Raw genomic sequence first — 14,603 nt, forward strand, 5'->3', positions numbered from 1 at the left:
GCAGGTGCCTGCCTTACTCTGCTTCACCTTATGGCTTTTTAAATTTTATTTATTTATTTGTTTGTTTATTTATTTAATAGGAGATGGAGCAATCTGCTCTCTCTTTTTAAATTAATTGGTTTCTTTATTTATTTTTGGCTGCCTTCCGTCTTTGTTGCTGCGCGCGGGCTTTCTCTAGTTGTGGTGAGCGGGGGCTACTCTTTGTTGCGGTGCATGGGCTTCTCTTGCTGCGGAGCACGGGCTCTAGGCGCACGGGCTTCAGCAGTTGTGCCTCGGGGGCTCTAGTTGTGGCACATGGGCCTAGTTGCTCTGTGGCATGTGGGATCTTCCCGGACCAGGGCTCGAACCCGTGTCCCCTGCACTGGCAGGCAGATTCTTAACCACTGTGCCACTAGGGAAGTCCCACATTATGGCTTTTAGACCGAACTGTTCAGGAAGGGAAAAGGAAGAGGAAACAACCAATTTGTTTTTTATTCCATCATTTGCTCCATGAAAAGGTTTTGCAGTAGGTTCTTATATCAGTCTCCACTTCCTCTTTCTTAAGGGATTGGTGGTGTGCCACTTAAACAGTGTGGCAAAGCATAGAGCCCCGTTTCAGTCTGGATTTTCTGTGTCCAGTGTTGTTTTTACTCACTTACTTTATGCCAAAATGTCTACTTTTTACTTTAGGGCCCTTGGTAAGTCTTAGCCTTTACTTCTGTATTTGCTCAAAATATGTTCTTTTAACTATTAAGCCTTTATCTGTTGATTTCTCTTAAAGGTTTTGCATTAACTAGTAATTGGACAAATGTTGGTTAAAACTGTGTGATACTGCACTTTTCTCTCTTGGTAACTTGAATACCCTCTTTCTACTTACATTCTCTTTGGTTGTGGGTTGTTACAGTGGTGGGTGGTCCAGGTGATTTTGCGTGAGGACTGTAGATCCTTTTGGTGGATAGATCACTTTCCCTTTTATGTGGAGATCCGAATGCCAGGGTGCATCCCTCATGGAGCATCCCCTAGGAGTCACCAGGTGCTCTTTTCATCCTCAGTAGTGTGCTGGTGATACATCTGTAAAATGGTAAAAATAAGTATGAAATAGGTATAGATGTTATTTTATAATATGTAAACCATTATATAATATGTGAATATTTGGTTTCAGATTATAGGTCTTTTCAAAGTGTTTTCTCTCTTTTAAAATTTTTACTTCTTCTAGTCTACAAAACTGAAAAGGGAAGAAAGAAAGCTCATGTTGTAAAAGTTAGCCTCCAAATTTTAAGTTGCTAGTTGACAGATTTTTCAAAGCCTTGAAAAATACAACATTTTTCCCAGTTTTATTGAAATATAATTGACATATAACATTGTATTAGTTTAATGTATACAACATAATGATTTGATATATGTGTATATTGCAAAATGATCGCCACAGTAAGTTTAGATAACATCCATCACCTCGCATAGTTACACATTGTTCGTTTTTGTGATGTGAACTTTTAAGATCTCTTAGCAACTTTCAAATATGCAATACAGTGTTGTTAACTATAGTCACCATGCTGTTCATTACACTCCCAGAACTTATTTATCTTATAACTGGAAGTTTGTGCCCTTTGAACATCTTCAATCATTTCCGCCACCCCACGCCTTTGGCCGCCACCAGTATTTTCAATATGTGAACATTTTTTACTCTCTAAACCATAGGAAAAACGGTTCACTGAAAAATGAAAACATTAAAAAAATTTCTTTAGCCATCTTGCCCTTAGGTTTGCGTATCACTTTTAATAATAAACCTTTTATTATGAGCTCTTCATTTTTAAAAAATGCATGTTTAATTTGCCTCTAAATTATACTGATTTCAACAATGTAGAAATATGAAATATTGTAATCTCTTGTAGATAGTATCTTGCAATGTTGTCTCACCCAGTTTTAAACTTGTTTTGTGATCTATGAAGATAGATTTGTGGCGAGTAAACAGAAAACACTTTTAAGTTGACAAGCTAACTGTACTGAATTTCATCTAGAAAGTTGTCCTCACATATTCTTCCTGTTTTAAAATCTGTTTTTCTAGTTGTTCATAAAAGTCACATATACTGTTTGGTCTTAAGGGATTATTAACTACATAGCTTTCTTTGTCTAGCTTCTGTCCCCCCTTTTTCTGATTTATCACAAGATAATTTTGTTATAGGTGGGTTGGGTTAGTCATGCTAATACTGTATTATCAGAGGGATAATTTTCTTGTTTCTTAGATCATAAAATCAGAACTTTCATTCCTCACTTTTTGTTCATTCTCAGTACGTACACACACACACACACACACACATACACATACATTTTTCATGTCTGATCACAATTTGACATATGTTGTAATTTATCCTGAGCATCCAGTAGCAGGAGATCTGCTTACTGTCCGAACTATCCAGAGTGAATCTAAACTAGGAAGATTGTTTCTCCATGGAATAATGGGAATACACAGCTGATAGAGGTTAAGAAGGATTAATATAACTTAATATATAAATATATTATTATTAAGTAGCAGTTTTTAGGACAAGTCTAGGTGAATTTGTCTAGTGTAGATGATTAATACTTACTCCTTTATTGTTGAGATAAGTATCTTAGATTAGATTTAAGAATAATTATGTCCCTCTTATTTTGAGCCAGAGTATAGTAAATGAACCTGAGTCTCTATTCATACTTAGAATGGTGAAATCAGGACATTAAAAATATGATACATTGTTTTATATTTTATGTAGAAATGTGGACATGTTTGTTGTTTGTTATATTTTTGCATTCTTATTGAAGAAAGCAGAATATGATTTAATAAACTTTCACATTTATTAAATTCACCTGATTTTCCCCTTACATAGATTAAGTTCTGAATTTAACCTTTGAACTCTTTCAGGCCTTTAGATGCTATTCTGGAAAAACTTAAGTAATGGATCAAAGGAAGAATGAGAGTATTGTTCCTAGTATCACTCAATTGGAAGATTTTCTTACAGAACACAATTCCAATGTTGTTTGGCTTCTTGTTGGTAAGTAGAATATATTTTCTTGTACTTTATTGTTTTTTGTGTATGGATTAAAAACTGCCACATTTTAAGCAGTGGTTGACTGAAGTTAGAATGCTTACACTACCATTTGTTTATTTTTGGGGGAGAAGATTTTAATCTATGCTTCTATGAATATTTGCTCTGGAAACTGCTCTGGAAGGCTATTTTCCTTAGACTGCCTCCTTGTCTGACTTAAGAGAAATGGGATGAGAAGAAAGACATACCTTATCTTTCCTGTTTCAGATCAGCTCTTCCATTCCCCATCCCAACATATAAGCAAACACTTTTGTTTTATTATAAAAGTGATAAATCCTCGTGGTAAATATGTTTTTGCCTAATTAATCTTCTCATCTCTTTCCTCACTCTTTATGCACTTGACAGTGGGCTTTTCCAGTAATAAGTTTTTTTGTCTTATATTGCCAAACTTTTCTAGGTGTACACAAATAATACAAGGCAGTGTATACTTAAATTGCAGAGAGAGGGAAGAAATACGAGTGAATGAATGAGTATGAACAAATAAGAAGGAGAAATACAAATAAAATACCAAGGAAGGGAGAGATTACTGTAGGCTGTTACTGCCCAGGATGTTTTGTGGAAGAATGGTGTTTGATTTGAATTTTAGCATGGGAATTAGAAAGATACAGAGAGGAAAATAGGAAGGGTAAGATGGGGTGAGAGAGGAAAGGGAGGGTAATGGTAATATTTATTGAGGTAATATTTATTGAGCATCCTATGTGTGCCACATGCCGCAGGCATTTTGCATATGTTGTCTCACTTAATGCTCACAGCAGACTTATGAGGGTAGGTGTTACTTTCCTATTAACATGTTGGGGAATTGAGGCCCGTAAGGATTAATTAACTTACACAGGTTACACAGCTCTTTTTTTCTGAGTGCAGGCTTATGCTTCTTTCATGACACTGCAGGATGCATGGTAGGGTTACGGTAGAGGTGAAGTGTATATAAAGGGAATTATAATGATTCATGATTTGTAGGTAGGATTGGATTACCATTTCAACTTCAAGTTTTTTTTTCCTAATTGACAAACATGAACTACTGTAAATTATCATTAACGAAAAATTAAAAGTAAAATGAAATGCAAAGCAGTACTATGAAATATAACTTCATAAAAGCAGCATTGAAAATTGCCTTTTAGTTTACTTAAAGGCAGAATTCTTTCTTTTTTTCTTTTTAACATTTATTTATTTATTTTGGCTGTGCTGGGTCTTAGTTGCAGCAATCGGGATCTTCATTGCGGCATATGGGATCTTTAGTTGCAGCATGCGGACTCTTAGTTGCAGCATGCATGCGGGGTCTAGTTCCCGACCAGGGACCAAACCTGGGCCCACTGTGTTGGGAGCGTGGAGTCTTACCCACTGGACCACCAGGGAAGTTCCGGCAGAATTCTTTCTTATTTCCTATGTACCCCTTCTGTCACCTTGAATTTCTCATTTTCACATTGTATACAGCTCCTTTCTTTAAGGTGAAAATAATAGCAACGACCAGAAAAAACTTGAGGGATTGTTTAATCCCTCTGTTTTACTAATGGCCTTACGCTATTGAAGGGGATGGGGGGACATGATACAATGAAAAGGCCATAATCCTCAGGTGGTTACTCTCTGGGAAAGAAGCGTACTTTCTCAGCAAATACCTTTTGCCTTTGTGAAGGGCCCGTAACTACCTGCTCTTCACACAGTGATTTAAAGTAAAAATTAATGCAAAATGACTTTAAGCTTAAAACAATGTTGTACCATCAAAATAAGTGTTCAAAAGAATTGTTCTAGAAATAATTTTTATGGTCAAATCATAGCACTTGCTACCTCAAAGCTATTACCATCAATCTAAGCTACCTTGAGGAATGTTGTATTTTGACTCTCAGTGACTGCTTTGTTTTATCTATGTTAAATAATTTTTTAAAAATTTTACGAACTTAATATGATGTTGCTAAAAGGTTATACATATTAAATTGCTTTATATTACTGTCTTAATCTAGAAAATAGTTATACTATTTAAACGGATAAGTAAAAGAAAATTTATCGAAAAATACTTTCTTGTGTTTTGTGTTTTGTATGTTTATGAACTAGGTTTTTTGGGAATATTATAAATTTTATAGGTGACCATAAACTTTTCATGAAAAATTCATAATCAAATTTAGAATATCATTTACTGTAGTAATATTTACTGGTGTTCTTTAAAAGTAAGTTATTGTCTTATCAGTTGCAGCAAAATAGTATTTGGTGGCCTATTTAATATAGATATATCTTGAAGTAGGTTAAAATTGTCACTTCTTTCCAATAGTACTTTAAAAGCAGAGACTGTTGATTTTTTTAAAAAGTGACTTTTCGGGCTTCCCTGGTGGCACAGTGGTTAAGAATCCACCTGCCAGTGCAGGGGACACGTGTTCGAGCCCTGGTCCAGGAAGATCCCACATGCCATGGAGCAGCTAAGCCCGTGTGCCACAACTACTGAGCCTGCACTCTAGATCCCGTGAGCCACAACTACTGAGCCCATGTGCCACAACTACTGAAGCCCGCATGCCTGGAGCCCGTGCCCCACAACAAGAGAAGCCACCACAATGAGAAGCCCGCACCCTGCAACGAAGAGTAGCCCCCGCTCGCCGCAACTAGAGAAAGCCCGTGCGCAGCAACAAAGATCCAACACGGCCAAAAATAAAATAAATAAATTTATTTTTAAAAAAAAGTGACTTTTCTATGATGTAAAAAAAACATCAGTTTTCTTTATTTTTTTTAAAAATTATTTCCCTTTATTTTTTAATTAATTTATTTTAGTTTTGGCTGTGTTGGGTCTTCGTTTCTGTGCGAGGGCTTTCTCTAGTTGTGGCAAGTGGGGGCCACTCTTCATCGCGGTGCGCGGGCCTCTCACTATTGCGGCCTTTCTTCTTGCGGAGCACAGGCTCCAGACGCACGGGCTCAGTAGTTGTGGCTCACGGGCCTAGTTGCTCCGCGGCATGTGGGATCTTCCCAGACCAGGGCTCGAACCCGTGTCCCCTGCATTAGCAGGCAGATTCTCAACCACTGCACCACCAGGGAAGCCCAGTTTTCTTTATTTTTAAGTGGACTGTATTAGGAGTGAGCTTTTAGCCTAATAAAGGTAGTTTTTTTTTTTTTTCATAATATTCAGAAATATGGGCTTTTTCATCTCAGAACATCTTTGTGTATGTTTAATAACTAAAACAGTACAAAGGAGTGAAAAAGGAAACAGGAAAAAAAGGAAAGCAGTTTTACTTGAAACATTGCTTTACTTCATCGGATTGAAATCTGTGTTTTTCTGGCTAATGACTTAAAGAGAATGAAGAAAGTTGGATAAAGAATCAACTTCTGGTTTTGAAAATTCAAGTATTAAATTGTAAGAGGACATTTTACCATATGGAAGTAAATCCTCTCGTTTCTGAGCATGATAAATGATCTTTCACTAACAAATTTTTATTGAGATATTAAGATGATTGAAGGAAACATATAGTGAGATCCTTTTTTTTTGCATTTTTTTTCTCCCAACAGCTACCATTTTGTCCTGTGGATGGATTATTTATCTCACGTATTATAATTCTCGGAATGTTGGTCTTATTTTAACACTGGTTCTTAACAGATTATACAAGCATGGCTATATCCATATTGGTAAGTTTGAGTAATTTTTTTCTTCTGTGTAATCTTGAGATGTATATTGTAAATATGTATTTTATAAACAGATAGTAGCTTTAGAAATTTACCTTTGTTTTATGAAAGTTAAACTAATCTAACTGGAATTTCTCTCATATAGCATATAGTTCAAGTAGAGTTGAACTACCACTTGGGTATGTCCTTTACCTCATTCTTATTTCTTAAAGTGTTTCTAAGTGTTTTTTTTTTTTTTTTGGCGTATAAGAGATAATCATTAAAATAATTTGAAAAATCTAGACATATAAAATATGGAACTAGGGCTTCCCTGGTGGCGCAGTGGTTGAGAATCCGCCTGCCAATGCAGGGGACACGGGTTCGAGCCCTGGTCTGGGAAGATCCCACATGCCACGGAGCAACTAAGCCCGTGTGCCACAACTACTGAGCCTGCGCGTCTGGAGCCTGTGCTCCGCAACAGGAGAGGCCGCGATAGCAAGAGGCCCGCGCACCGCGATGAAGAGTGGCCCCCGCTTGCCACAACTGGAGAAAGCCCTCGCACAGAAACGAAGACCCAACACAGCCATAAATAAAATAAATTTAAAAATATGGAACTAGAAGTTTCTTAAGGTCCTACTATCCAAAGAAAATTTCTAATGCTTGATGAAGTTTTACTGTTTATTTTTAAACTGATACCTAAAAAATCTATAACTGTAAGTGGAATCATCTTGTGTATTTCATTTTGTAGCCTTCTTTATTAATTTAGCTTGACTACTTATAAATGGGAAGTTTGCAGATAGATAGGAGGGTATATTAGGAAGTTATATGCCTTAGAAAGCCCTAAACCACTGGGAAAGAGGGGTGAAGGGTCAGCAAATAGAATGTTTCTGATCTTCCTTAGAGTTGAGCACCTCTTAGTGGTCAAAAATAAAACTTCTCTCAAACGTAAGTAGTCTTTCATTAATTTGAGGCAATGACTGGTTCCTGGGGTCACCCAAATTAATGGAGGAGAATGGTGAATTAGTCACTGCTTTGGGTTTTTTGTTTGTTTGTTTGTTTATACTGCAGGTTCTTATTAGTCATCAATTTTATACACATCAGTGTATATATGTCAATCCCAATCGCCCAATTCAGCACACCACCATCCCCACACCACTGTGGTTTTCACCCCTTGGTGTCCATACATTTGTTCTCTACATCTGTATCTCAACTTCTGCCCTGCAAACCGGTTCATCTATACCATTTTTCTAGGTTCCACATACATGCGTTAATGTATGATATTTGTTTTTCTCTTTCTGACTTACTTCACTCTGTATGACAGTCTCTAGATCCATCCATGTCTCAACAGATGGCTCAATTTCGTTCCTTTTTATGGCTGAGTAATATTCCATTGTATATATGTACCCTACTTCTTAATCCATTCGTCTGTCGATGGGCATCTAGGTTGATTACATGACCTGGCTATTGTAAATAGTGCTGCAATGAACATTGGGGTGCATGTGTCTTTTTGAATTATGGTTTTCTCTGGGTATATGCCCAGTATTGGGATTGCTGGATCATATGGTAATTCTATTTTTGGTGTTTTAAGGAACCTCCATACTGTTCTCCATAGTGGCTGTATCAATTTACATTCCCACCAACAGTGCAAGAGGGTTCCCTTTTCTCCACACCCTCTCCAGCATTTGTTGTTTGTAAATTTTCTGATGATGTGCATTCTAACTGGTGTGAGGTGATACCTCATTGTAGTTTTGATTTTCATTTCTCTAATAATTAGTGATGTTGAGCATCTTTTCATGTGCTTCTTGGCCATCTGTATGTCTTCTTTGGAGAAATGTCTATTTAGGTCTTCTGCCCATTTTTGGATGGGGTTGTTTGTTTCTTTAATATTGAGCTGCATGAGCTGTTTATATATTTTGGAGATTAATCCTTTGTCCGTTGATTCGTTTGCAAATATTTTCTCCCATTCTGAGGGTTGTCTTTTCGTCTTGTTTATGGTTTCCTTTGCTGTGCAAACGCTTTGAAGTTTCATTAGGTCCCATTTGTTTATTTTTGTTTTTATTTCCATTACTCTAGGAGGTGGATCAAAAAAGATCTTGCTGTGATTTATGTCAAAGAGTGTTCTTCCTATGTTTTCCTCTAAGAGTTTTATAGTGTCCGGTCTTACATTTAGGTCTCGAATCCATTTTGAGTTTATTTTTGTGTATGGTGTTAGGGAGTGTTCTAATTTCATTCTTTTACATATAGCTGTCCAGTTTTCCCATCACCACTTATTGAAGAGACTGTCTTCTCTCCATTGTATATCCTTGCCTCCTTTGTCATAGATCAGTTGACCATATGTGCGTGGGTTTATCTCTGGGCTTTCTATCTTGTTCCATTGATCTATGTTTCTGTTTTTGTGCCAGTACCATATTGTCTTGATTACTGTAGCTTTGTAGTATAGTCTGAAGTCAGGGAGTCTGATTCCTCCAGCTCCATTTTTTTCCCTCAAGACTGCTTTGGCTATTCGGGGTCTTTTGTGTCTCCATACAAATTTTAAGATGATTTGTTCTAGTTCCGTAAAAAATGCCATTGGTACTTTGATAGGGAGTGCATTGAATCTGTAGATTGCTTTGGGTATTATAGTCATTTTCACAATATTGATTCTTCCAATCGAAGAATGTGGTATATCTCTCCATCTGTTGGTATCATCTTTAATTTCTTTCATCAGTGTCTTAGAGTTTTCTGCATACAGGTCTTTTGTCTCCCTAGGTAGGTTTATTCCTAGGTATTTTATTCTTTTTGTTGCAATGGTAAATGGGAGTGTTTCCATAATTTCTCTTTCAGCTTTTTCATCATTAGTGTATAGGAATGCAAGAGATTTCTGTGCATTAATTTTGTATCCTGCAACTTTACCAAATTCATTGATTAGCTCTAGTAGTTTTCTGGTGGCATTTTTAGGATTCTCTATGTATAGTATCATTTCATCTGCAAACAGTGACAGTTTTACTTCTTTTCCAATTTGTATTCCTTTTATTTCTTTTTCTTCTCTGATTGCCATGGCTAGGACTTCCAGAACTATGTTGAATAATAGTGGTGAGAGTGGACATCCTTGTCTTGTTCCTGATCTTAGAGGAAATGCTTTCAGTTTTTCACCATTGAGAATGATGTTTGCTGTGGATTTGTCATATATGGCCTTTGTTATGTTGAGGTAGGTTCACTCTATGCCCACTTTCTGGAGAGTTTTTATCATAAATGGGTGTTGAATTTTGTCAGAAGCTTCTTCTGCTTCTATTGAGATGGTCATGTGGTTTTTCTTCTTCAGTTTGTTAATATGGTGTATCACATTGATTGATTTGCGTATATTGAAGAATCCTTGCATCCCTGGGATAAATCCCACTTGATTGTGGTGTATGATCCTTTTAATGTGTTGTTGGATTCTGTTTGCTAGTATTTTGTTGAGGATTTTTGCATCTATATTCATCAGTGATATTGGTCTGTAATTTTCTTTTTTTGTAGTGTCTTTGTCTGGTTTTGGTATCAGGGTGATGGTGGCCTCATAGAATGAGTTTGGGAGTGTTCCTTCCTCTGCAATTTTTTGCAGAGTTTGAGAAGGATGGGTGTTAGATCTTCTCTAAATGTTTGATAGAATTCACCTATGAAGCCATCTGGTCCTGGACTTTTGTTTGTTGGAAGATTTTTAATCACACTTTCAATTTCATTACTTGTGATTGGTCTGTTCATATTTTCTGTTTCTTCCTGGTTCAGTCTTGGAAGGTTATACCTTTCTAAGAATTTGTCCATTTGTCCACCATTTCCAGGTTGTCCATTTTATTGGCATAGAGTTGCTTGTAGTAGTCTCTTAGGATGCTTTGTATTTCTGCGGTGTCTGTTGTAACTTCTCCTTTTTCATTTCTAATTTTATTGATTTGAGTCCTGTCCCTCTTTTTCTTGATGAGTCTGGCTAATGGTTTATCAATTTTGTTTATCCTCTCAACCAGCTTTTAATTTTATTGATCTTTGCTATTGTTTTCTTTGTTTCTATTTCATTTATTTCTGCTCTGATCTTTATGATTTCTTTGCTTCTGTTAGCTTTGGGTTTTGTTTGTTCTTCTTTCTCTAGTTCCTTTAGGTGTAAGGTTAGATTGTTTACTTGAGATTTTTCTTGTTTCTTGAGGTAGGCTTGTATAGCTATAAACTTCCCTCTTAGGACTGCTTTTGCTGCATCCCATACGTTTTGGATGGTCGTGTTTTCATTGTCATTTGTCTCTAGGTATTTTTTGATTTCCTCTTTGATTTCTTCAGTGAGCTCTTGGTTATTTAGTAACGTATTGTTTGGTTTCCATGTGTTTGTGTTTTTTACGTTTTTTTTCCCTGTAACTGATTTCTATTCTCATAGCGTTGTGGTCAGAAAAGATGCTTGATATGATTTCAATTTTCTTAAATTTACTGAGGCTTGATTTGTGACCCAAGATGTGCTCTATCCTGGAGAATGATCCATGCGCACTTGAGAAGAAAGTGTAATCTGCTACTTATGGATGGAATGTCCTATAAATATCAATTAAATCTATCTGGTCTATTGTGTCATTTAAAGCTTGTGTTTCCTTATTTATTTTCATTTTGGATGATCTGTCCATTGGTGTAAGTGAGGTGTTAAAGTCCCCCACTATTATTGTGTTACTGTTGATTTCCTCTTTTATAGCTCTTAGCAGTTGCTTTATGTATTGAGGTGCTCCTATGCTGGGTGCATATATATTTATAATTGTTATATCTTCTTCTTGGATTGATCCCTTAATCATTATGTAGTGTCCTTCCTTGTCTGTTGTAACATTCTTTATTTTAAAGTCTATTTTATCTGATATGAGTATAGCTACTCCAGCTTTCTTTTGATTTCCATTTGCATGGAATATCTTTTTCCATCCCCTCACTTTCAGTCTGTATGTGTCCCTAGGTCTGAAGTGGGTCTCTTGTAGACAGCATATAGATGGGTCTTGTTTTTGTATCCATTCAGCAAGCCTGTGTCTTTTGGTTGGAGCATTTAATCCATTCACGTTAAGGTAATTATCGATATGTATGTTCCTATGACCATTTTCTTAATTGTTTTGGGTTTGTTTTTGTAGGTCCTTTTCTTCTCTTGTGTTCCCACTTAGAGAAGTTCCTTTAGCATTTGTTGTAGAGTTGGTTTTGTGGTGCTGAATTCTCTTAGCTTGTGCTTGTCTGTAAAGCTTTTGATTTCTCCATCGAATCTGAATGAGATCCTTGCCGGGTAGAGTAATCTTGGTTGTAGTTTCTTCCCTTTCATCACTTTAAGTATATCATGCCACTCCCTTCTGGCTTGTAGAGTTTCTGCTGAGAAATCAGCTGTTAACCTTATAGGAGTTCCCTTGTATGTTATTTGTCGTTTTTCCCTTGCTGCTTTTAATAATTTTTCTTTGTTTTTAATGTTTGCCAATTTGATTACTATGTGTCTCGGCCTATGTTTCTCCTTGGGTTTATCCTGTATGGAATTCACTGCGCTTCCTGGACTTGGGTGGCTCTTTCCTTTCCCATGTTAGGGAAGTTTTCGACTATAATCTCTTCACATATTTTCTCGGGTCCTTTCTCTCTCTCTTCTCCTTCTGGGACCCCTATAATGCGAATGTTGTTGCGTTTAATGTTGTCCCAGAGGTCTCTTAGGCTGTCTTCATTTCTTTTCATTCTTTTTTTCTTTATTCTGTTCCGCGGCAGTGAATGCCACCATTCTGTCTTACAGGTCACTTATCCGTTCTTCTGCCTCAGTTATTCTGCTGTTGATTCCTTCTAGTGTAGTTTTCATTTCAGTTATTGTATTGTTTATCTCTGTTTGTTTGTTCTTTAATTCTTCTAGGTCTTTGTTAAACATTTCTTGCATCTTCTCGATCTTTGCCTCCATTTTTTTTCCGAGGTCCTGGATCATCTTCACTATCATTATTCTGAATTCTTTTTCTGGAAGGTTGCCTATCTCCACTTCATTTAGTTGTTTTTCTGGGGTTTTATCTTGTTCCTTCATCTGGTATATAGCCCTCTGCCTTTTCATCTTGTCTGTGTTTCTGTGAATGTGGTTTTTGTTCCACAAGCTGTAGGATTGTAGTTCTTTTTGCTTCTGCTGTCTGCCCTCTGCACTGCTTTGGGTTTATTTAATGGCTGTGCCTAATTAAGGGAATTATCCATAGGAAGCAGTTGTTTAAACTAATGTTCTCATATAGTTATTTAGTAGCTCAGTTCATAGTGATGATATGTATGGCACTTTTTGTTATATTTGAGGGAAAAATGTTAGAAGGTTAGTAAGGCTTTAAGGATATCAGGAAGGGAGTAGGGAGAGAACATTTAATTATTGAGTAAATTGAATGTGAAGAGCATTTAAAGCTTTAAGGGCTCTACTGTCTTTCAAAACAATTACATTAATTGCTGTTATTTTTTTCCTACAACAGGCTCCTTTTCTTTCTCTGTTCTTTCTGGAAAAGTCATGGTTCGTGAAATCTATTACATTACGGAAGACATGTCTATTAGGTAAGAATAAATAAATAAATAAATGAGGACCCGTCTTAAAACAAATTTGAAATATTACAAAATTTTTTTTGATTATGATACTGTATTGAATATGACTTGCTTTTTCATATTAGAAATGTTGGCCTTTTCAAATAAAATCATAAATCAAAAATCATTTTCTTCAGTGACTCATACTTGGTGAATTGATTTTTTTAAATGTTTCTATCAGTGGATTAATTTAGCTAAGGTTTAAGCTGGCAAAATATTATTGAATAGCAGCTTATGGAAATGAATAATCTTATATCATCCCTAGTTTTAAAAATTGAGCCACTAGATTACCTGACCATTTTTGTTGTAGAATTCATTGTGGTCATTTGTTACGTAAGCAAGGATCGGAGACGTTGATAACTCTCATCCATTAGTTCCTTAGTATAGATAGTCAGGTTTTAGAATTATTTAGCATTTATTAGCATTTCTAATTTTACCTTAAGGAGGAAATGAAATCTGAATATAATAAGCAATGATAGTTCATATGTTTGATATATTCTGTCTTCTATAAGCCTTGAAAGAAAAGCTTACTCTTATTTTTGTGATTTGCTTAAAATTTGTTACTTAGATAAAACTTGAAGGTATGGAATTAGTTGAGAGGTGCTAGGGTTTGGCAGCCCTCATACCTCACTTATAACGGAGAGGTAACTTCTTTGTGAGTCTAAAATTATCTCCAAGTTAAAAGTAAAAAGTAAAAGTTAGGCTATAATTCCATCCTTCTGGGATATGAAGTGTTGTATCATTATTGAAATGAAAGAAAATCTTTAAATGTTTTCCCTTAGTATGCTAATATCCCCGTTTGAAGATTTGGCTTTTAGTTTATATAATTTTAACTCCTTTTTTAAATTTTAAAAATTAAAAATTTAAATTTAAAAAAGAAAAAGTTTTTTCTGTTGACACTTTATTTTCCTGTTAAATGTAATCTGGTATTACAGTTTACCTAAATAGAAGAATCTAAGAGCTTTGCAAATCTTCTTTTCCTTTCTTAACTGGAAGATTATGAAACATCTTGGTATGCTAGTGTCCTGTTGAAAATTTTGTGTATTTCCTTATTATCAATTGCCTGCCTTTTATAATAACTAATTAAGAAATGAGTTAAGTAAATTGTTACTTAAGCTTTCATTTCTGTAATTTATCTTTCTTAGAATTCAGGATGGATTTATAATTTTTCGGTGGTGGAAAATGTATAACCCAAAGCAGAAGCAACATGGTGAGCTTTCATTTTTTCATGTGTTTGAAATCTTCAATCATATAATCAGAATTTTCATTTGTAGATATTGGAATGTCTCACATTTTGTAATAGATAAAAGTATTTTAAAAAGCTTTGGAGTTTACAGAACTGATTTTAATACCCCTTGGCTGAAAATCCTTCAGCAGCTTTCCTCTTGCATGGTTAAATTTAGTTTCTTTAGCCTATTATTTATTTAGGGTTATTCTCAG

The 14,603-nt window shown here is 35.7% G+C and overlaps 1 protein-coding gene across 7 annotated transcripts in view; it reads left to right on the plus strand.

Moving 5' to 3' along the window:
• The window catches only part of BLTP1 (bridge-like lipid transfer protein family member 1), a 204,629-nt gene that overhangs the window by 14,412 nt on the left and 175,614 nt on the right, over positions 1-14,603 (plus strand). For all 7 annotated transcript variants that reach the window (XM_059923532.1, XM_059923536.1, XM_059923535.1 and 4 more), the window contains exons 3-6: positions 2,876-3,005; positions 6,540-6,656; positions 13,058-13,136; positions 14,309-14,373. In XM_059923532.1, coding sequence (XP_059779515.1) covers positions 2,909-3,005; positions 6,540-6,656; positions 13,058-13,136; positions 14,309-14,373 — 358 coding nt within the window. In that variant the 5' untranslated portion in view covers positions 2,876-2,908. The remainder of the gene's footprint in view (positions 1-2,875; positions 3,006-6,539; positions 6,657-13,057; positions 13,137-14,308; positions 14,374-14,603) is intronic.

The sequence above is a fragment of the Balaenoptera ricei genome, chromosome 5 (assembly GCF_028023285.1).
Source record: "Balaenoptera ricei isolate mBalRic1 chromosome 5, mBalRic1.hap2, whole genome shotgun sequence".
Lineage (NCBI taxonomy): Eukaryota > Metazoa > Chordata > Mammalia > Artiodactyla > Balaenopteridae > Balaenoptera > Balaenoptera ricei.